Raw genomic sequence first — 21,256 nt, forward strand, 5'->3', positions numbered from 1 at the left:
GGTACAGTGAATTTTCCATAAAATGTAAATTAAGATTTGGCTGTGATGACAACTAAGGAAGCTGAGACACCCAGTGTATTAGATGTGAGTTGTCCCAGCCTATAACATGAGATAGGGACATAGCTGGGTCTCAAAAGCCGCCTTGTCGTCTTTCTGACAATGCACTGTATAATCCTATTATTCTATAAGATAAAGGTATTGATGCTCTGAAGATGGAAGCTACATTACTAGCTGTCTTTTACAGAGCTCCAGGGTTACTTGGTGGTCAGTCTAGAAGAATTTCAGCCAGTCTTTAGGAAGAGTGAAATACCCCAGCACATAAAAGTCCACTACCTGGCACATGCCTCATCTACAGATTGAAGTTTACAAAGTTGATGATAAAGACTTGATCAGGGTTCATTATTAATGGAATTTTCATTTTTTAATAACCATCTGGAGCAACTTCAAGAGAAAATGAAGACAGATGTGGTTCACATGACCTTAGAGTTTTATGATCTTGAGTTGCCCACTTGACAGCATGGGGTTAGGGCAATGTTTTTCTCTGTAGTTGCTCCAAATAAACATCCTAAGCAAGGTTTATTCAAGAAAGAGAAAGTCCCTTGTCCCATTACACAGCTCTCTCCCATGTTCAGCTCCTCTCTTTACCCATCCTCCACATCATAATACATGAGTCATAAAACAACAGGTAAGAATAAAATTAATAGAAGCGATAGAAGGAATCAGCTTGTCACTGAGACCTTTCTCTTTATTCTTTTTATCCCAAAAGTTTAGCCTAACCCCTTTCTCAACTTGTGAGTCCCTGACATCATATGACACTCCACCCCTAGACACTGGAAGATTTGGGCTTTATTACATCTATTGGGTCTTAGGTCGCTCTGCTATTTCCAGTGCCAACAGATAAGGCAAATACCAAGAATTACATAAGACCATGCCTAGAAATTGAGGGAAAGGAAAATATTCTAAATGAAAAAAGTTCTGTTTATCATTGTTTAATAAATAAGAAAATCACAAATTCTGGAAAATATTTTAAATTATGTGAATCATAAATCAGGAGAAATGATAATTTAGAACAATTTCAGTCACAGACCTTGAAGCTTAAGCAAGGAAACTAATATATTTTCTTCAATTCCAGTAGCCTGTTTCCTTTTGTAACTTCCTCCAACGTAACTGTTTTCATCTTGCTAAATAATTATACCCTGAGGTACAGAGGCAAAAATTCTTACATTTTAAATATTGAAAGTTTCTTCTCAGCAAATATCAGTCAAAAGTACAAGTGAAGCATTTTAGATAAATAATAATTTCCCTGATGCAGCAGCCCATTGACCCCTGGGCACCATGTTGTTTCTGACACACACACCTAGAGCTTGTTTTGGTGGTCATGGATTTTCTTTGAGGTGTTAGCCTCCGAAAGGCCAATAATCCAGAGGTCATCATTAAACCACCCAGCTTCCCTTAAAGAGAAATAATCAATAAAAGGTAAATCAATTTTAATTTAATTTTCTTTTCTTTGTTAATCCTCACCTAAGGATATTTTTCCATTGATTTTTAGAGAGAATGGAAGGGAGGGGGAGAGACAGAGAGAAAGAAACATGAAACATCTATGTAAGAAAGACACATCGATGTCAGTTGCCTCCCGTATGCACCCTGGCCATGGCTGGGGATTGAGCCTGCAACTGAGGTACGTGCCCTTGCCTGGAATCAAACCCGGGACCCTTTGGTCCGCAGGCCACGACACTATCCACTGAGCAAAACTGGCCAGGTCCAATTTTAATTTTAACCCTTTGAAAACTACTGTTGCCATTTCCTTGCATTGATGAGGTCTGTGATTCTCCTACTCATTTTCAAAATTCATTCTTTTATTTAAAACATGTTTAATGAGTGATTTCTCTATGTCAGACATGTGCAGGACACCAGATACATTGCAGTACAAGATTTATAAAGTCCCTATGCTCATGGAGTTTACCTGCTAGTGAGAGGAGACAATAAAAAGAAACACATAAATAGGTAGTGTTTATGGAGTATGAGTGCTATAAAAAGTGATAGAACTTTGGGTGTGAAGGGTCAGGGATGGCCTCTCTGAGAATGTGACATGTGATCTGAGATCTGAATGAGGAGAAGGACCCCACAATTCAAAGAGAGGGGCCCAGGAACAGAGGATAGCAAACGCGCAGGCCCCAAGGCTGAATTGTGGAAGATGGTGTAAAGGAGTAAGGAGAAGTATGGAATAGAACCGAGTTGGAAAGGTAGGCAGGGCCTAGATTATTGAAGGTTTCATGTATTAGGACAGTGGTCGGCAAACTGTGGCTCATGAGCCACATGCAGCTCTTGGGCCCCTTGAGTGTGGCTCTTCCACAAAATACCATGGCCTGGGCGAGTCTATTTTGAAGAAGTGGCGTTAGAAGAAGTTTAAGTTTAAAAAATTGGGCTCTCAAAAGAAATTTTAATCATTGTACTGTTGATATTTGGCTCTATTGACTAATGAGTTTGCCTACCACTGTACGAGGATAAGGAATTTGGATTTTGTTCCAAATGCAATGGGAAACCATCGGAGGGTTTAAGCTGGGAAGTACCATCATTCATTCTACAAATATACATTAACCATTTACTCCAGGCATTGTACCATCAGCCCTGGGTTGTTGGGGGAGGGGTATCTATGATGAATCACAAGATTGCTGCTGCATGGAGCTTGCGTTCCAGTTGGGAAGACTTACACAAGTAAATAAGTATATACTAGAACAATAGGTAGTTACAATGGTTATGAAGAAAAATAAAACAAGATACAGTGTAAGAGGGGGATGGGGAGGTGGGGAGGTGAGGAAAGGCTTCACTTTGCTGGTGGCTTTGAGCAGAAACCTGAATGGGATGAGGGAGCAAGCCATGTAGATAGCGGAGGAAGGACAGCCAGTGAAGAAGCTGGAGCTGGGAATGTCCTGTGTGTTCAAGTTGCACTGGAAAGCCATTGTCGCTGGAGTGGGGAGAAGGAAGGAAAGGGCGGCAGGATTAGATTCGTGTTTTCAGAGGATCCCTCTGAGTGATGAGTGGAGAGTCAGCCAGCAGCAAAGGGGACACCTGAATGGCAGCATCCTTCACAGTTGGACACTGGCAACTGCAACTGGGTAAACTGGCCATGTTCATGTTTCCTTTTATTCTTCTTAATCATATCACCCTTATTAGCAGCGGCCACAAACACATCTTTCCAGGTGGGGTGGTTCTAACCTCCTCAGTTTCTAGATTCTATTTTATTTTTATTGACGGTTTCCAGCTTTGCTGTGTTAGTCTTGACACATACAACCAGTATCTTAGCTAGACTCCCATAAGGTTTTAAATGAGAGTAGGAAAACTTCTCTTTTGGTCTAAAATTTTCCCAGGTTCCTCCCAGCACTTTGTTAAATTTTAGTTCCTATTAAGAATGGAGGGCAGCCCAGCCTGCATGGCTCAGTGGTTGAGCGTCAACCTGTGAACCAGGAGGTCGTGGTTCAATTCCAGTCATTGATTTTTCTCTCTCTCTCCCTTCCTCTCTTTAATCGATAAAAATAGATTTTTTTAAAAAGAATGGAGGGCAATGTCTACACTATCTAATTAGTTCCTTTTGACTCATAAGAAGGATGAATTCTTTTAAAGGTAGTACCTTCACTTGCCCAAGAGGAAACCCATCAGGCCCCTTCCTCCCACACCCCCAGTTGTCTAATAACATCCTTACTCTTGAGTAAATGAAGCAAGATCCTTGAGCCTTCTTTTCTGAATGCTCTAACACAGTGGTTTTCAATTGGAGGTAGGTAGGGTTGCCAAATAAAAACTCAAATTTCCTGGGACACACTTATACTAATAAAAAGTCATCGTTTAGCTGATACTCAAATTTAACTGGGTGTCTTGCATTTTTGTTTGTGAAATCTGCCAACCCTAACAGGAGGTGACTACTAGAATCACTTTTGGAGTGAGTAGTTACAAAATGCAGATGTGTGGGCCCCACCCAGACTTCCTTCTACAAGTCAGAATTTCTGAGGGCAGTTTTGAGCCTTACACCTAATTAAGAACCAGTGTTCTAAAGATTTGAGCGAGTCCTCAAATGAGCTCTATTTATAAGTACTTTCTGAGTGCCAGGCACTGCACTAGGTGCTGGGGATATGATTTTGAACAAAATACCTTGGCTGCCTTTTGCCCTCAGTGGGTGCTTTCAGTTTGGGGTCAGGGAGATTGTGGGAGGGTGAAGAGACGAACATTAATCAAATCATCACACAAATACAAACCACCCAGCACAAACCTGTTTCCTGAAGGACCCATTCCCAGGCTGGCTTGCACCCAGGATGAGCTGCCCTGCAGGGCCATTTGTAACCCAAGGTCTGCCTACCTGCTTTGTGGTCTCCTAGGAATGGAGACCAAGCTGGAGTTTGGTCAGCTTTGTAGGTTAGATGGTCAGACAGAGGCTTCCAACGTGAGAAACTGGACTAGTATGAGCCACTGGAAGGGAAGATGTCTAAGATCAGTATTTTCTCCCTCTGTCCCATCAAAACAGATCACTGTTCTGACTTCCATATTTCTGAGTATATAATTCCTGTTCATTTTACTCACCCAGGTTCACCATTTCTGAGTGACCTCTGACACCCCATTTTCTTTTCTCATCCACCACATAGTCAGACACTGAGGCTATGGTTTTTCTCTCTTCAGTTGAATTGTCCTATCTTTTCTATCCCTGTGGCCACCACAACTCATTAGGTTGCCATGGTTCCTCCCTCAAGGATTGCAGTATCCTCTTAATGGGTCAGAACTCAAAAATGATCTGAACATGATCAGTGGTTTAGGCAAGCGGTTTGAGCAGAATCCAGACTAAAGGGGTGCATTCATTTAGATTCAGATAAATTCCCAAATCAGTGGCTTAACATAAATAAAGTTACTTCTCACTTATAGTACAGTTTAATACAGGTCAGGCAGTTCTCCTATAAGTGCCAATTCAGGGGAAAAGCCTCCTTCCATCTCTTTTTATTGAGATATAATCCAATAGCATACAATGCGCCCATTTACATTTTAATAGCTTTTCATATATTCACAGAATTGTGTATCTATCACCATAATAAATTTTAGAGCATTTTTATTACCCCCCCCTCCAAGAAAATCCATTACTCCTTAGCCATCATTCCCAAGTAATTCTTACTCCCAGAAGGGCCAGAGACCACTGTCTAAGATATTCTGAAAATCCTGCTATAGGGCAAGGGAAAACCAAGTTCCTGAAAACAGTTGTCATGGTGATCCCAGGTAGTCTCATCTAAGGGACAGAGATACAGGCAAGATTGCCAGTGAGGTTTTCGGCCCATCTGGATAGACACCAAGTAGAAGCCAGGCATTCATACCAGGGGGCTTGGGTTTTGTGCTTCTTGTGAGGAGGTGAAGAGAGGGCAAAGAATAGAGGGGGGCTCCACCCTTCGAAGCCCAATGGGATTGTGCACTGGGGAAATGGGCAAAATCTCTCTCTTACAGGGCTTCACCTAGTTACCCTTTTTAAAAAAATATATATTTTATTCATTTTTTACAGAGAGGAAGGGAGAGGGAGACAGAGTTAGAAACATTGATGAGAGAGAAACATCGATCAGCTGCCTCCTGCACACCCCCTACTGGGGATGTGCCTGCAACAAAGGTACATGCCCTTGACTGGAATCGAACCTGGGACCCTTGAGTCCGCAGGCCGACGCTTTACCCACTGAGTCAAACAGGTTAGGACCTAGTTACCCTTTTTATTAAAAAAGAGTAAAATGATTGTTTCTTTTTTTTTTTTCTCTTTAATATGGAACCTTCATGAATTTGGGTGTCATCCTTGCGCAGGGGCCATGCTAATCTTCTCTGTATCGTTCCAATTTTAGTATATGTGCTGCCGAAGTGAGCACAAAATGATTGTTTCTTATGGGAAATGTAAAGCTTAGAGATCAAGTTGTCCCCCAATATCCCAATCAGCTTTCTTTGTTTTCTTTAAGAAGGGAACACAAACAACAGTGGACAAGGAATCCTGGGTGATTTTCAGATCTGTTGATAGCGGTGGGCCAAATTAAAGGGTTATACCCACCAGGTTAACTAATGAAATCTGTGACATTGGGAAACTTCCCTGGGAGAATAAATCAGATATCAAAAACAATGACTTCTAGAGTCTGGGTCACATTGAAACAGAAAAAGCAACTGAGGTGCTGCTGTTGCTAAGAAGTTGCTGGGTCACTTATTAAATAGCTAGATTAAGATAGATAGGTATGTAAAACCCTGATGAATTGGGCCTTAACGGTAATTAGCCTTTTAGATCAGGTGACCTGTCTTTGCAGCATTGCCCTGGAAACATATTTTTGTGCTAATGAGCTATGTGTTTCTCAAGCAATGAGAAAACATCTCCCCTAATAAAACTTTGTTTTATTTCTTCTCTCTATCCATCTGTCTGTCCGTGTGTGCGCGCCTCTCCCGCTCTCCTTCACTCTGTGGGACGACAGAACCATCTGCTGCAGAATCCCAGGGGAAAGGCAGCATCTCTGAGGATGAGCTGATCACTGCCATTAAAGAAGCCAAGGGGTTATCATATGAAACATCCGAGAGCCCACAGCCGGCGGGCCACGTGGCCGACAGGCCCGAGGTCAAGGCCAGGTCCGGGCGGCCCACCATCCCCAGCCCCTTGGACCACGAGGCCAGCAGTGCAGAGTCAGGGGACTCAGAGATCGAGCTGGTGTCCGAGGACCCACTGGCCGCTGAGGATGCGCTGACCTCCGGTTACGTGACCTTCGGCCACGTGGGCGGTCCGCCGCCTTCGCCAGCCTCGCCATCTATCCAGTACAGCATCCTGAGGGAGGAGCGCGAGGCCGAGCTGGACAGTGAGCTCATCATCGAGTCCTGCGATGCGTCCTCAGCCTCGGAGGAGAGCCCCAAGCGGGAGCAGGACTCGCCCCCGATGAAGCCGGGGGCCCTGGATGCCATCCGGGAGGAGCCGGGGGCCCGGGCCGAGCAGCGCGCGCCCAGCCAGCCGGGCCTGGCCGAGCAGGGCCCCTTCCTGAAGTTCCCCTCGGCTGTCCCCCAAACTGGCCAGGAGCTGCCCTCCGGAGACGGAGCCCCAGCGCCCGAGGAGCCCGTGGTGCCGCAGAAACCTGCAGAAGCAGCGAGTTCCAAAGAAACTTCCGCGGCCACAGAGAGCCCTGGGCCCCGAGGTCCTGGCATCGCGCCCCCTCTGCCGTTTTTCAATAAGCAAAAAGGTAAAGTGGCCGCTTTTCTGATTGAAGCGGCCTGTCTGCTTAGTTGTGCTTTCCCTGGGTGTTCGGGGGCATTCAGCACAGGGTGGTTCAGGCTCAACCCTGTAGTCATGTCCCAGCTGGTCAAATAGGTGAGCAGAGCACAAGGCCAGGAGGATGCTGGGGAGAGGAGAGAATTCAGAGTCACTGCTGGGACTCAGTGGCAGAACCAGCACTCGGGGCAGTGCCCTGAGCTGGTTGGACCCGAGCCTCCTCAGCGATGAGCATCCTCCAAGATCTCCTGAATGGAGCCAATGCGCCCCTCCTTCCTTCCCAGGGATGGCTTTGTGTTATACTCCAGGCTCATTTCCAGTTTCCCACCCCGCCAATGATGGGGAGTGGCCACAGCCCCTCAATGTACTGGAACCTCTCATTAGCACATCCATTTAGCCAGCCACGCTTGTTTCTTACATGGGCCAAATGGATCTCTGCCGCCCTCCTCTCTCTTACCAAGGGACAAGGATTTGGACCTTGATAAGGTTTTTTCCCAGCTAGTCAGGGAAGACAGAGACCAAAGTTGGATCCAGAGTCTCTCTCTTGTCTCTAAGCAATACCTAAGGTGACTAAATAATTTTTAAAGTCACTTATAACTTAGAATCTTTTAACTTGGCCGTGATAGTTTACCCTGAGAAATCTGGAAGTTTTCAATGCAGGAAAAGCGGAAGCCATTATTTTATGTTCCAGACATGGTATGTGTTGAGGGCATTCTCCTTCCAAAATCATCCACCACATCTGATTGCATTATAGAATTCAGGAGAGGAATCAGAGTCAGGTCAATAAATTAGGCCCAACAGTCTAGTTAATGGGCAGTCGAGTGAAGGTAGAGAACCTGTACCCAGCTCCTGGGTGGAGAACACCCAGGTAGAACTTTAAAACAAACGCTAAAGCACAGCATTTTCCAAGATCCTACTCATCTCCTCTGCTTTTTGTTTCTTTAGAAGTAGTTTGCCCTTTGAGGATAAATGATTTCGAGGGGACACCCTTCTTCCTGTGTATACACTGACTTCAGTGATGTTAGTAGCAATTAAAGAGCTTCATATAAGAATAGAGTGCAAAATCTTTCTCATTATAGATTGGAAGCTAGCTTCTAAATTCTTTAAAATTAGCACATTAGAATGGAGAAGCAAACCTAGAGGAATGCAGTAAAACAGTCACCCGGTTGCATGGTGGCTGATGACTTAGTCATGGGGCATCATGTGGGGGCCAATAGAAGTGACTCCTGATTTCCCAAATAACTCTTCCCTGTGAGTTTAAAATATATTTAGTGTAGATAGGGAGGATATTTGGTAACATATAGCAGAGGGAATGTGTATTTATTAGGTGACTATTAAAACTAATTTGGCTTCTTTTGCCACCACCCTGTGATGGGAGCCTCACAAAATAGCATTAGCAGGAACAACCAGCTGTCCCCTGCCATCCTGACACAGTCCAGCTTGAGTTCATGTCACTGTACTGTAACAGGCATGTGTTTTCCTAACTAGTGTCCCTGAAATAGACACCACGTGACAGTGCTGTTCAAATATATTTATCCTTAAAAGTAAATAAATCTGAAGGCCTGTTTCCCTCCCTAGTAAATCTGAGAGGCAAGTATGGCAGCTGGGACTGACTGACCGACCAGACATCCGATGAAGAGCTAAGGCCATGGAAAACCTCACATGTGAATGTAAGGCTTCAGGCCATCTTCTATGGCCAATTCTGGTGTCATTCTAATCCTGTGCAAGTTGCCCCATATGGCTTGAACCATTGCTGCCAAGTTCAGACATCAGCGTGGAGAGAGTGGCTGCCTTTTCAAAGGATAAGGCATGCAGGGCGAATAGCCTCTGCTCTCTTCCGCACCGAGGCTGCCTTTGAAATCCAGTCTCCCACTGAAACGTACTGCTCGGTGCAGTGCCTATGAAGAGAGTCTACAAGGCCGTTCAGGGGCAGCACGCACTGGAGGTCCTGGGCGGATGATGACTCAGCGCCACCAGCAGGTTATTTGAACCCTGAGGTTCCCTCTCAGCAGGAGAGGGGATCAGTGAAGCCCAGCCTCCCCCGGGTTGTTCTTAATCACTCACTGTCAGTGGACAGTAGGATGATGCTCATGTCAAACAGGAAGAACTCCTTTCAGTAGCGAGGTCAAGTTAGCTTCTGTGTTTCCTGTTCTTGCTCAATGAAGCCACTGGCAGTATAGATACATTCAAGTTCAGGTATTCACAAGAATGCTCATACCGGTGGCTGGGAGTCATGCTGCTGATGTGGGGCTAAGTTTTAGGAAGGTCCATAAATCATTAGAATAAGGTTTGGCAAATACCTGATAGTATCGTAGCATGTATTGTCAAGGAGCAACAGGCTTTACTGGTGCACATACCCTAACAAGCTTTATTTTGGAGATTTCTTGCCTTTCAGAGACCTCTGTTGCTGTTGTACTGGAGACAAAATGCAATTTGTTGTATTCCAGTTTCCTGACTCTGTGCACCCCTGAGCTCCTGCTGCCCTGTAATTCTGTTCCCCCAGACCTTCCAGGTAGCCCTTATGAACTTCAGAACCTGACAATAAAGATAAGTCTTCATTGCTGCAAGGTTAGCTCTAACTGTTAGGAACATCTGAATGAAAAGCCAGCAAATATTTCTCAGGAAATCACTAATACCCAATGTAGTACTGTCAGGATGGGTGTGTGGTACTTACCAAACCATTTGATTGTGAATCTTTTTTATTAGAGCATGCCTCTGGGTTCATCTTCTAGGGAGTACTTTTGGGGAAATAGTGGTCTCTCCGCATTCCCATTTCCTGTATTCTGACTACCTTGCAACTCAAAACAGTGGTGCTGGACCAGCCATGTGGTTATCATGTGGGAGGGAGCCTGTTAGACATCTCAGACTCCACCCAGACCATTGGGTCAGAATCTGCATTTTAATGAAGATCCCCAGGTGATTTGTACATGCATGTTAAAGCTGGAGAAGCGGTGTTTCACGTTAGGGTGGCCAGCTTCCACATTCCTACCTAAAACCATTCTGGTAAAAGTCACCAATGACAACCTTCTTGCTCCCCAAATGGCCTCTTTTGAGTCTCATCATCCTTGTCCACTCTGGTAGTTCAATGTCATACTGCTGACCAGTTTTTAAAATATTAGTGAAAAAGTAATATGTTCATAATAATAAATTTAAACTGTACAAAATGGTGCAAAATAAAAAGTTAAGGTTCCCCTATTGCACCCTCCTCTTGTTGCTAATTCTGAGATAACCCCAGACTTTTGTCTTGCTTTTGTTGTTGTTTTTGTTCCTTTCAGACAATTTTTGAAGTATTCAGGCAAATACAATTTATTGCACAGGTATGATATCGTATTGAACAGGCTGTTTTGTAACTTATTTCATTTGACAGTAAAATCAGAGACAGTACCCACACACATGGACATTGTTCTTTCCTCAGAACCTTTTCCTCCCTTATCTTGCTGAAGTTTCTTTTTTCTGGGTTTCTCCTTACTCTCTGACCTCCTTTCCAATCTCTTGCTACCTTCCTTCCAGTCCCTCATGTCTGTTTTCAGCCACTGCCATCTGTGTAGCACCTCCCAGCTCGCTGGTTTTGAAGTCTCTTCTGAGCTCCACACCCTTTTTCCCAGTGCGGATTGGACATCCCTTAGGTGTCCCAAATCCAATACATTTATGTTCTTTGTCAAAATCTTCTCCTTTCCTTCTATTCCCTTTCCTTCCTATCCTGAAAAGATACCATTCTGGTCTCATTTTGGTGTGAACATTCAAATTCCGTCTGGATCTGAGTAAAGACTCATCAGCCTGTAACAGAGTTAAAAGTACAACCTGAAGTAAACACTTCAGTGGACACCTTGAGCTTTAATGTTTGGTTATAAAATTGTCATCCAAATGATCCAGAATGTTCTTAACATTTGAAAAATTATCATCAACATAAAGGTACAAAATGTAAAAATTCTCTCTGTAGAACGCTAAAGAATGCACCCAGCGGCCCCAGTTGGAGAAATATTGGGTTAAGCCACTGGTTCTCAAAGTGTGGTCTGGAGACCAGGCTCCTCAGAATCTCCAGGAGTGCTGATTAGAAATGCAGGCTCCTGCTCAGCCTGGCCCCAGAATGACAGAATCAGAATGGGCCCAAGCACAAACCTGCACTTTTAATAAGCACGCTGAAGAGCACTTAGCTTGTAAGCAGATGAGCTAAGCAGCCCAGACCTGTAGTAAAAAACACATTGGTGAGCCTGCCCTGAGCATATGGCAGTTTTTGATTAGAGAGACTGAGAGGGCACTCAGCCCTTTCCATCCCTTCCTGGGCCCTGGGAGGCGGGCCTCTGCCCCTCCCCTCTGTGGACACCAGCTGCAGCAGCCTCAGCTTGCAGGGCTCAGCCCCTCCTGGCAGGGAAAAGCTTATCTCCTCCTTAGGGGAGTGATTTGCAGGAAGACTACCAGATGGAGGTCTTCTCAAATAGACGTAGCATTTATGATGCTTATTATTACTCTTCGTTACTATGCCAGATATTGCTTCTGTCCTAAAATATTTGGGAGAGAAGCAAAATAAATGTGACCCGTTTACTTTTCTCCTTGTAATTAAAAGCGTCATTATACTCTAGTCCTGTGTATATTTGCTTCCCTGAGACTGAATTCATAAATCAGACTGTAAAGATTCTTGGCAAGTTTCATTCTTTCATGGTGCAGATTCAGAATCAGCCTGAGGACTTGTGCCCCTTCTGTTATAGCTGCTTCCCCCCACCCCTCAACCCCCATATCAGCTTTCAGCAAGATGGGCCAGTGACCTCCAGATAAAGTCTGGCTTCTGTGAGGATGTAAATGGAGATGGTGAGCCTTCCATCTTAGACTGTTCAAACAAGCTGCTTTTGTGACACTTCGCCCAGGGACAGAAGGTACTCTTCTGGTCTAGGCATCCTAGAATGGGGCTGCCAGTAGCCAGCTCACCCCCCTGTTTTTTCCTTCGGAAGCAGTCACAAGATTAGCATTTGCCCAGATGGCGTATGGATCTATGTTTTTTAAGTGGTGACTTCAGGACACTAGGGAAGTTTCCTTCTTAGCCTTGGATAAAGTTACTCCAAATCTCGGTGGCCCCAGAATTTAACATTTCTAGGGACAGATATTCTTGACATTCACTTCCAGGGTGTGTATATAGATCCAAAATGGTTATTGTACCTCTAATATGTTGATGCAAATTCTTTGGGCCACCATGCACCCTACCTTCCTGATAAATTTTGCTCCGGCACAGAGTAGAAGCTCCTAAGATGGATTCAAATCAACTTGAATTTGCCTGTAAAGATAGTTCACAGATGACAAACATTTTGATGCTCCCAAGGAATAATAGCTCTGTTTAGACAGTGATACCGATTTTCTATCCAACCCCTTTATCTCTCAAATAAATCATCTTCTCTTACTGATGCAATCATGCAGCTTGGAGGATAAAATTCACATACTTCTCAGAGCCAAGACTGGCTCCAGGGGATCTTTCCACCCCCTCTCAGTGCTATCCTCATTGTCCTCTGAAGTCTAGATGGGTACTCACAGATCATGGTCTCTAAACTTCTGGATTCTGTCTTTGCAGCCCCACAAAACACTTCCGTAATACAGAATGACACAAGTTTTACTCAATGTCAGGCCAATACTATCAAAGCAAGACATTACCAATTTATCCTTCCTTTGATTCAACCGATATGGCATACTATCTACCTGACACTAGCGATACAGCATAGCGGTGACCAAGGCAGACCCCTCACTGGGCTTGCATTGCAGTAGGGGGCTTGGGGGCTGACTAAAAAGGAAATAAACAGAGTGGTGTGTGAGAGAGTACCTAGTGGTGGTGACATTTAAATAGGAAGGTCAGAGAAGGAGGAAACTATGGAGTCAACTATGGCAAGAGATGATTTTAAAGGTTCTGAGCAATACGAAATGCAAATTCCAGAGGAAGAAAAGTTCTTGGGTCATTCCAGAAACTGTAAAAAAGGTCAGTGTAGCTAGAGTGTGGTAGGCAAATGGGAGAGTGGCAAGAAATGGCTTTGAAAGGTTGGCAGTGCCTCTTCATGCCCAGACTAGGGTGCAGAGTTTGGTCTTTATGTCAAACATTGCAAGAAGCCACTGAAAGATGTTTAAACTAGGAAATCATATGACCTGCTCTGCATTTCTAAAGGTCACTTTGGCTGCTATAGGGAGAAAGGATTGGAGGTGGACCAGCATGGAAGCAGGAATACCCACGAGGAAGCTATTGCTGTAGTGCAGGCATGAGATGACAGTGACTGGGAGAGGGCGGTAGTCATGGGGATTGAGAGAGCTGGATGGATTGAGATATACTTTGCAGATTGACTCAGTAGGACTTACTGATGCATTGTGTTGGTTGTGGGGATGACTTTATCCCCAATTCCTCTCAAATTATGTTTTAATTTTCAGCACCATATGATTACAAATATATGCAAAAATTTTTACCATGGGAAAAAATATCCCAAACTTTGATGCTGTTTCATTAGTCATTGAACCCATTTTTTTGGGGTCTGCTGTTGGAAAATCATCCATTTGGGTTATGGTGGCACTGAAATATTCTCACATTTTGAGCTCTATATCTAGTATATTTCCATGGCCAAACATCTGAGGGTGTAATGGTTTAGGCCAGTGGTCGCCAACCTGTGGTCCATGGACCACTGGTGGTCCGTGAGGTCCGAAAGGTTGGCGACCGCTGGTTTAGGTGACAGTGATGTTTGGATGGCTGAGACTGGAGCTGGAATGAAGGTTAAATAAAAATAAGGACACATATGTAATACCTTAATCAATAAAGAAATTAAAACAAAAAAAGAAAGTTAAATAAGACACATAGTGAGATAGGCAGGGATTGGGGACAAGCCAGTTGGTTGTTGAAATAGAGTTAGATACAAGTTTAGCTAGGGCCAGTAAGTCTCAAAAGCTTCCAAATGTCCAAAACCCAGTCCCAAATATGAATCAAAATTATACTAACAGACAAAGAAAAGACAGTAGCCTGTCAGAGAGAAGAGGCTAAAGTCAGAGAAAAGGTAGTTGGAAGGCAGACACTCAAATCAGGATCTGAAATGGAAGCAAGTATACTACTGGGTCTAGTTACTTCAGCTCACAGTTGACCATGGTCTTTATCTGCGATCACTCAGTGCTTCTTCAGTCAACACCATCTCTGTAATGGTCCTCCTAGGTTTAAGGTGACCTAGGCCTAAGAAAGTGGTCCTTTTCTGCCAGAACTTTTCTCTCTCCTTGTAGAAATTGGGGGTCGGGATAAGGAGAGTGTATTAGGGGCTCAGTGGAACTGGTTGGTTTTTCTAGACAATGTTTCTCAAAGTGTGTTTGGTGGAGTATTTACATCAGCAGCCGTTTGTTGCTAGGGAAGGGTGCAGGAATCTTCTTCATTAAATAGCTCCAAAGTGAACCCTCAGTACATCAGAGTTTGAGAATTATCATTCTAGGGATTGTGTTGAGGCTGATTGGTCAAACCCCTCAGAGTAATCTTTGACTGGGTTTTCCAGTAGTCCCCAACTTTTTCCAGGGCCTGTGCCAGAATCTTGAAAGTTGGGTTTCTGTTTGGGCTTCGATCTTAAAGTGGGTTATGTGTGGTGTTTAGAATGAAATTTATACTGTTAACTCTGGACTTTATCCTCCTCGTGAGAGAAGTGGAGGGGGGATTATGTGACTCACCAGCTCATTCTGGAGGATGCTCCTACCATCTCCCCACCTCACAAAGCTCCAGAACAAAGACCCCAAAAGGACATGGTGGGGACACAAATAACTAACTCCTCATGCTCCCATGAGGCCTCCTGGTCAGAAGGGTGCTCCAGATGGCCTCTGTCCATAGCTCGGAATATTCCTGGGAGAGGGAGAAGGCCTGAGGGTGGGGTTGAGCTTTCGGTCACAAATGGAGAGTAACATCCTCTCACACAAGATCAAAGTTTTCACCACCATTAATAAATTATTCAGTGCAAAGCTGTGTGTTCTGGTAAATATAGCATTCCAGCTTAACTCATCCCTTCTGCAAGTACTTTGTTTTCTTACAACTCTTGGCTGAGCTGAAATCTTGGGGGATTTATTCACACACAAAGTGCTTGTAAAAACAGAATATGTGTCCTAAAACTAATTATTTTACTTCCAAACTCATTATTGTTCACTTTTTTTCTAATATCTCTAAGAAATTTGTTTTATTCTGCACCTAAAATGGGAGAGGAAATAAGTAAAGCAGAATAGTGACTGTTCTTATTATCTCTACTCACTGTTGATGTCTATTGCCATCCAGTGGTTGTGATGAAAATATCCAACCTTCTGCTTTTTAACTTCATCTCAAACCACCAGTTTAAAATGTACAGATCTTCTGGGCTATGATGTAAGAAAATAATGTCTTTAAATGATTTTACAGTGTCCACAGGCTGGATCATTTATGTGCTGGTCATTCATTTAAATCACCATTCGCATTTTCCTTGGAACAAGCACAAGGCCAGAGGTTCAAAAAAATAGTCCTAAATGGGTAACTTAGTTTTTACCAGAATTAATTTTAAGGTAAACCATTAATTTTAAGCCTGTCCCAAAACATCAGATATAATGCTATGCAGAATGTATGAACCATAGTTTTACACTAACTTCATTTTTGGATTAGCTCCCTCATTTTAAGTTGAAGTCAAGGGTTGGGGTGATAGTTGTTGTAGGTCAGTGGTCGGCAAACTCATTAGTCAACAGAGCCAAATATCAACAGTACAATGATTGAAATTTCTTTTGAGAGCCAAATTTTTTAAACTTAAACTTCTTCTAACGCCACTTCTTCAAAATAGACTCGCCCAGGCCTTGGTATTTTGTGGAAGAGCCACGCTCAAGGGGCCAAAGAGCCGCATGTGGCTCACGAGCCGCAGTTTGCCGACCACTGTTCTAGGTGATACTGGCAGGGGGTGGGGGATAGAAGAACCAGTATCAGAAATAAGATTTGACCCTCATTCAATGTCCTTTTCCAACTAAACTGATTTCCAGATAGTTGATTTGTTTATAAGCAAATCTAAATGCTTTTCTATGTTGCTTAGACTTTGGAGCTTTAAGATTTAATATCCTAAATATATATTTAATATCCTAAATATATAAATAGTTTTATAATTGTACACAATATGCATATCTAGTTCAAGTGTTAACATGGTCAGTCAGCTGGAAATTCAATCTATTTCCCTGAAAAGGATTTAATTTAAAAAAAAATGTTAGCTTAGCTAACTTATGATTGAATCAATTTTACATAGATTCATAGTTTTTTCAAATGTTGAAGTAAATAAAATCACAGATAGCTTGACTCTAGCTAATTTTGATATAAGTAAAATGGCCTCATTGTCAATTTGTCCCTTTTATTATTTTTTCCTTCCCTTTGATGGGGCCTATATTTGTAAGCCATTTTTTTATTCTTCTGAAAACATAATCTTGATAATTTGGGTTATATTTTATACATTCCATGAAGATGTGCTCTACTTCCAAAGCCCCAAATGTTGGCTTTGACTTGATGTCTGAAGCTTCTCATGGTTTACATTCTGATTCCCATGGAGACCACATGTTTCCCGTTAGTGTGGCTAAAGACACAGAGGCCTTGTTGATGGAGAACCCTCTCGGCCAAATCCCAGAGGCTGAGGGCAACGTCCTTTGTGAAGGCGACACCTTTTGATTTCAGCCTTACTGTTCATCTGTCAAATCTGCACTGATTTGCCTCTAGGATGAGACATAAGATCATTCAATTTCTCTCTCCCACTGTATGTAATATTTGCCCTTGTAATTTATATGATGCCCATTTGGTAACAGGTAAAGATGGGTAACTCTCCACAAAATTGATACCTCCTCTTCCATAATATGGAGTCATTGCTGGCAAGTGGCTGCCCAGTCTGGGACTGCATTTCCCAGCCCTCCTTGTATCAAGGTGAAGCTATGAGCCTTATTTCTGACAATGGAATGTGAGTGGAAGTGATATGGGTCATATCTAGGGCAAGATGGTGACGATGGAACTGTGCCTTTTCCTCCTTCAAGGCTCTAGGCCTAGAGGATGACAAAAGAGAGGAACCTAGGTCCCTGAATGACTACCTAGAAGAAACCTGCCTGCTAATGAACACTCACATTGATCTATTAAGTTAGTCCAAAATAAATTGCTCCCATGTTAAGCCACTGAAAATTTGGGGTTATTTGTTACTGTAGCCAACTTCATCCTGACTGATATGATAAGCCATGATGTAACATGCGGTTGAGAAACAAGATCTATAGTTAGAAATTATGCCCTATAGTTGCATAATTTTATGTCTTGCTTCTCCTTCTCTATACCTTTCTCCTTTTACTCTCCTTTGCTGATGTTAATGAGCCCTACTTCTAGAGCTACTGGTAAGGTAATTCTGAGCAAATGAGAAAAAGACAATTCTGACCTCAAGATGTTTTATTGCTACTTCTCAAAATATTGTCATAAAAACTGAACAGATCTTTAGTAACCACGAGGTGAATAACTGATGCCCTTTAGAATTGTGCAAAGTCATAAGTACCCCTGGTGATGACTATCAGGTCACCCAGAGCAAAGAAGTTTCTGTGAGATAGACCATGGGGCGGGTTGGAGAAGTCCTTCTGTGTAGGGCGAGCCCCAGGCAGAATTGGGAAATAGGCACAGTATCTTGAGATTCCCTGCCTCCCACCACTCATGTATCCCGAGCCTTAGTGCTGTCCCTCAGCTACTTAAGGCTCCCTCAGTGTTCCTGAGCTTTCCCTGCTTCCCTTTCCAAATACACATTCCTGTATTCTGTATCCTTGGCATCCTTCATGCTCTCCATTTCTTAGAGTGAACTATACACATTTATTTGATATCACAATTCTTTTTCCTGTGTTAGTGAACCAGTGTTGATTCCTCATAGCAGCAGATCTCCAGGAGGCTCCGAAGGTCTGAAGGAAGGAGCCACCTTAGAGTAAGGTTGGTCCACAGGCTTAGGGAGTAGTAGTCCAAGACTTCATTCTCAGCGCTTTGTGTTCTGAAACACAAACGTATCAGAATCTGGTATAAACCAGAATGCCAGTTTATACATTTACACTGGAGAGGTACCAGGGGAACTCCATCCTAGTATACAGATCAGCTTGTTGTTGCCTGGTGAGCATAGAATTGGAGCAAGAAGAGTGCATTGTTTCATTGGAAATTTCCATCACATTTGGCAGCCTGTGAACTGTTCTGTTCTCCAAGAACTGGGATTCTCAACTAGAATCCTGTCCCCTCCAATGGCCCCGTGTCTCAATTCCCCTTCTCTCGACTCTGCATTATTTTGATTGCATATCCCCTCTTCACTGGGACAAGGAATCATGGGCCAGCTGGTTTTGGGTTCTAGCTCCCCCATGTATTACTAGCTTTGTGATTTAGGGCAAACCTGTCAGTCTTCTACTTTTTCATTTGTTTAAAGGAGAGAATAGTAGCTGCATCACAGAATTCTTGCAAGGATTAATTGAAATAATTTGGTTAAGTAATTACTCTCTCATTTTATTACTATTTAAATATTTATGTTAATAATTATACAGTGAGATGGGGCTTTGGAAGAATCTAGTTCAGTTACTCATTTAGTGCAAGAATTATTTCTGCAACATATTCTTTCATAAAATTTCAATGAATAAGTTTACAGGTTTTCTTCATATGTCACTGTTTGGCTGCTTTCCAATGATTTATAGGACGTTGACTTGATTTCACTAATAAGCTCTTTCCCAAGCATATTTTGGGACAGGTTGCCTCTGGGGAGGTTTCCTGAAGCCAGCTGACCCAATTTATCATCTTCTGTTGAATGGTGTTTTCCCAAAAAATATATATATGATCAGGCCCCAACGTAAATATCTTTGGCTGTAATGTCCACAGATCAATATTTTTTAGTACCTTCAGGTGATTTAAAACATCCATCTGGGGTTCCCAAGCACTGAGCTCACCCCGTCTGTGGTGAATGGGCTCCATTTGTTGTCTCTGCTCAGGCTCTGGCATTCTGTACTTTTTTTACTCTGTTAGGCCATGCTGCAGTAAACACCCCAAATCTCAATGGCTGAGCTCCATGAACATTTATTTCTAGTTCGCATAAAATTAATGCTATTTGATGGGAACTCTCCTTTATCCAATTACAAAAGGGTCCAAGTTCTCTCCCTCCTATGCCACTGAGTATCAACATAAGACTTCCAAGGTTGTCATGGTAGAGGGAGAGAGCTGGGAGGCGGGGCACACTACTACTTCAAAATCTCCTTCTGGAAATGACACATGTCACTTTTGCTTATGGTCCATTGGCCAGAATTAGTAACATGGTTCTCTCCTGATGCATGGGACACAATAGAAATCTGATGAGCATCAAGTCCTTGTCACAAACCTCATGCACACTTAATCTGTTGTTTTAGGTCTTCATAGCACGTAATCATCTCCCAGTGCATTATGTGTGCATTTGTTTATTGCTTGTCTCTACCACATAAACTTTAAGCTCTTTAAGATCACACTCTTTTGCCACTATAATTCCAGTGCCTATAAGGGTGCCTAGTAAGGAGTTAGGGGCTTGATAAACATTTGATGAATAAATGATGGTGACTCCAGATCCATAGGTGAAACCACTGAAATGTATTATGGTGTTTTATTGTATGCCTTGTGTTTTATGGCTTGTGTGCTCTTTTCCAAGCGCTCGTTTAAATGTTATTGAGTCCAAGGAAAGATTAAAGAATAATAGGCCAATTAAGAAGAAAACATTGTGTGTGGATCCCCAACAGTTACAAAGAGCATCTACCTCTTGGCTGTATGCTCCTGGAGTGATCAGGAAGGCAAATGCGGTCAGCAGAGAAAGATGCTTTCTGAGGTTCAGCTGACATCGCCAATAAAAGATTTGAGTTAACACAGCAGAAGATGACATCACTATAAAGCCTGTGTTCAGCCTTTCTCTACTGAGCTTATGGAAGTTGTACAAGACCAATCTATTGAAACTTTATAACCCCTATAAAATGGGCAAACTTTCTGCAGTGAATGCTTCTTGTTATTTTGAACACAGTAAGACCCAATTAAAAAACTAGGTTTGTTATTAAGGCTAGTATAGAGACAGGAGGTATTATGTAATGATTAAGGCATGAGCTCTGGAATAAGACTGAGTTTCAACCCTAGTCCACCACTTGTTGGCCTCAAACTTCCTAAACCTTATCTGTAAAATATGGCTAATAATTCCTACTCCCTAGAATTGTAATGAGATTTAAATGGCATAGATTGAGTAACATTTTTAAGGAGCTTAAGTTAGTGGAAAACCTGGCACACTGTAAGTGGCAGCAGTTATCACATTCTATGACTGGATCGTGTTTTCTGTATTAGATACAGCAATACGTCCAGATTATGGTCAGTGATGGTGGTTACCAAGGATACGAGAGGCAGCAGGTGGGCTCTTCTCGGTGGATTGGCCTCTTGGCCTTCCTTCCAAGGCTGGCTGAATGGCAGGCCTGTAGAGCAGGTCCATGGCAGCCAGCCAGACCCTTGAGCTCCATCAGCACTCTCCTGCACCCTCAGCACTCCTGTTCCTCAGGTGGGGAGGATCTGAGTGAACTGCTTCAGCACGTGTTATAGCCTATCTCATGGGCATTGTGTCTCTTCATCCACCATTAAGGCTATTTCCTTTAAAAGGGACTGAGTTCATGGCAAGCTTGGAATGATTCTGATTCTTCTTCCTCATTTCCCCAAGTGTAACTGTACCCACAAAGAAATTTATCCCTGTGATTTATTTTAAGCTACCTTCTGAACAGTTGGGCTCTTTAGGAATATTTAAAACATGGAATCAACCTTTTAGAGTGGATAGACAAATCCTTGAGGGTTTGTTTCTTATATAAAACTAGAGGCCTGGTGCCTGAATTGGTGCACAGGTGGGTTCCAGCCGGCCTGCCCCAATAGGGGCCAAGCAGGCCGGCCAGGGGGAGGGGACATGGGAGGTTGGCTGGCCGGCCCTGCCACCAATTGAGGTGGGGGGAGCCGGTCAGAGGCGGAGCCGATGGGGGGGAGGGGCCACGGGCGGGTGGTTGGCGGGCTGGCTC

The 21,256-nt window shown here is 43.3% G+C and overlaps 1 protein-coding gene across 2 annotated transcripts in view; it reads left to right on the top strand.

Annotated features, from left to right (window-relative positions):
• RTN1 (reticulon 1) overlaps nucleotides 1-21,256 on the top strand; it is a 193,477-nt gene that overhangs the window by 98,493 nt on the left and 73,728 nt on the right. For both annotated transcript variants that reach the window (XM_080671506.1, XM_080671505.1), the window contains exon 3: nucleotides 6,462-7,211. In XM_080671506.1, the coding sequence (XP_080527632.1) occupies nucleotides 6,462-7,211 (750 nt within the window). The remainder of the gene's footprint in view (nucleotides 1-6,461; nucleotides 7,212-21,256) is intronic.

Source organism: Plecotus auritus (assembly GCF_963455305.1).
Source record: "Plecotus auritus genome assembly, chromosome: 1".
Taxonomy (NCBI): domain Eukaryota; kingdom Metazoa; phylum Chordata; class Mammalia; order Chiroptera; family Vespertilionidae; genus Plecotus; species Plecotus auritus.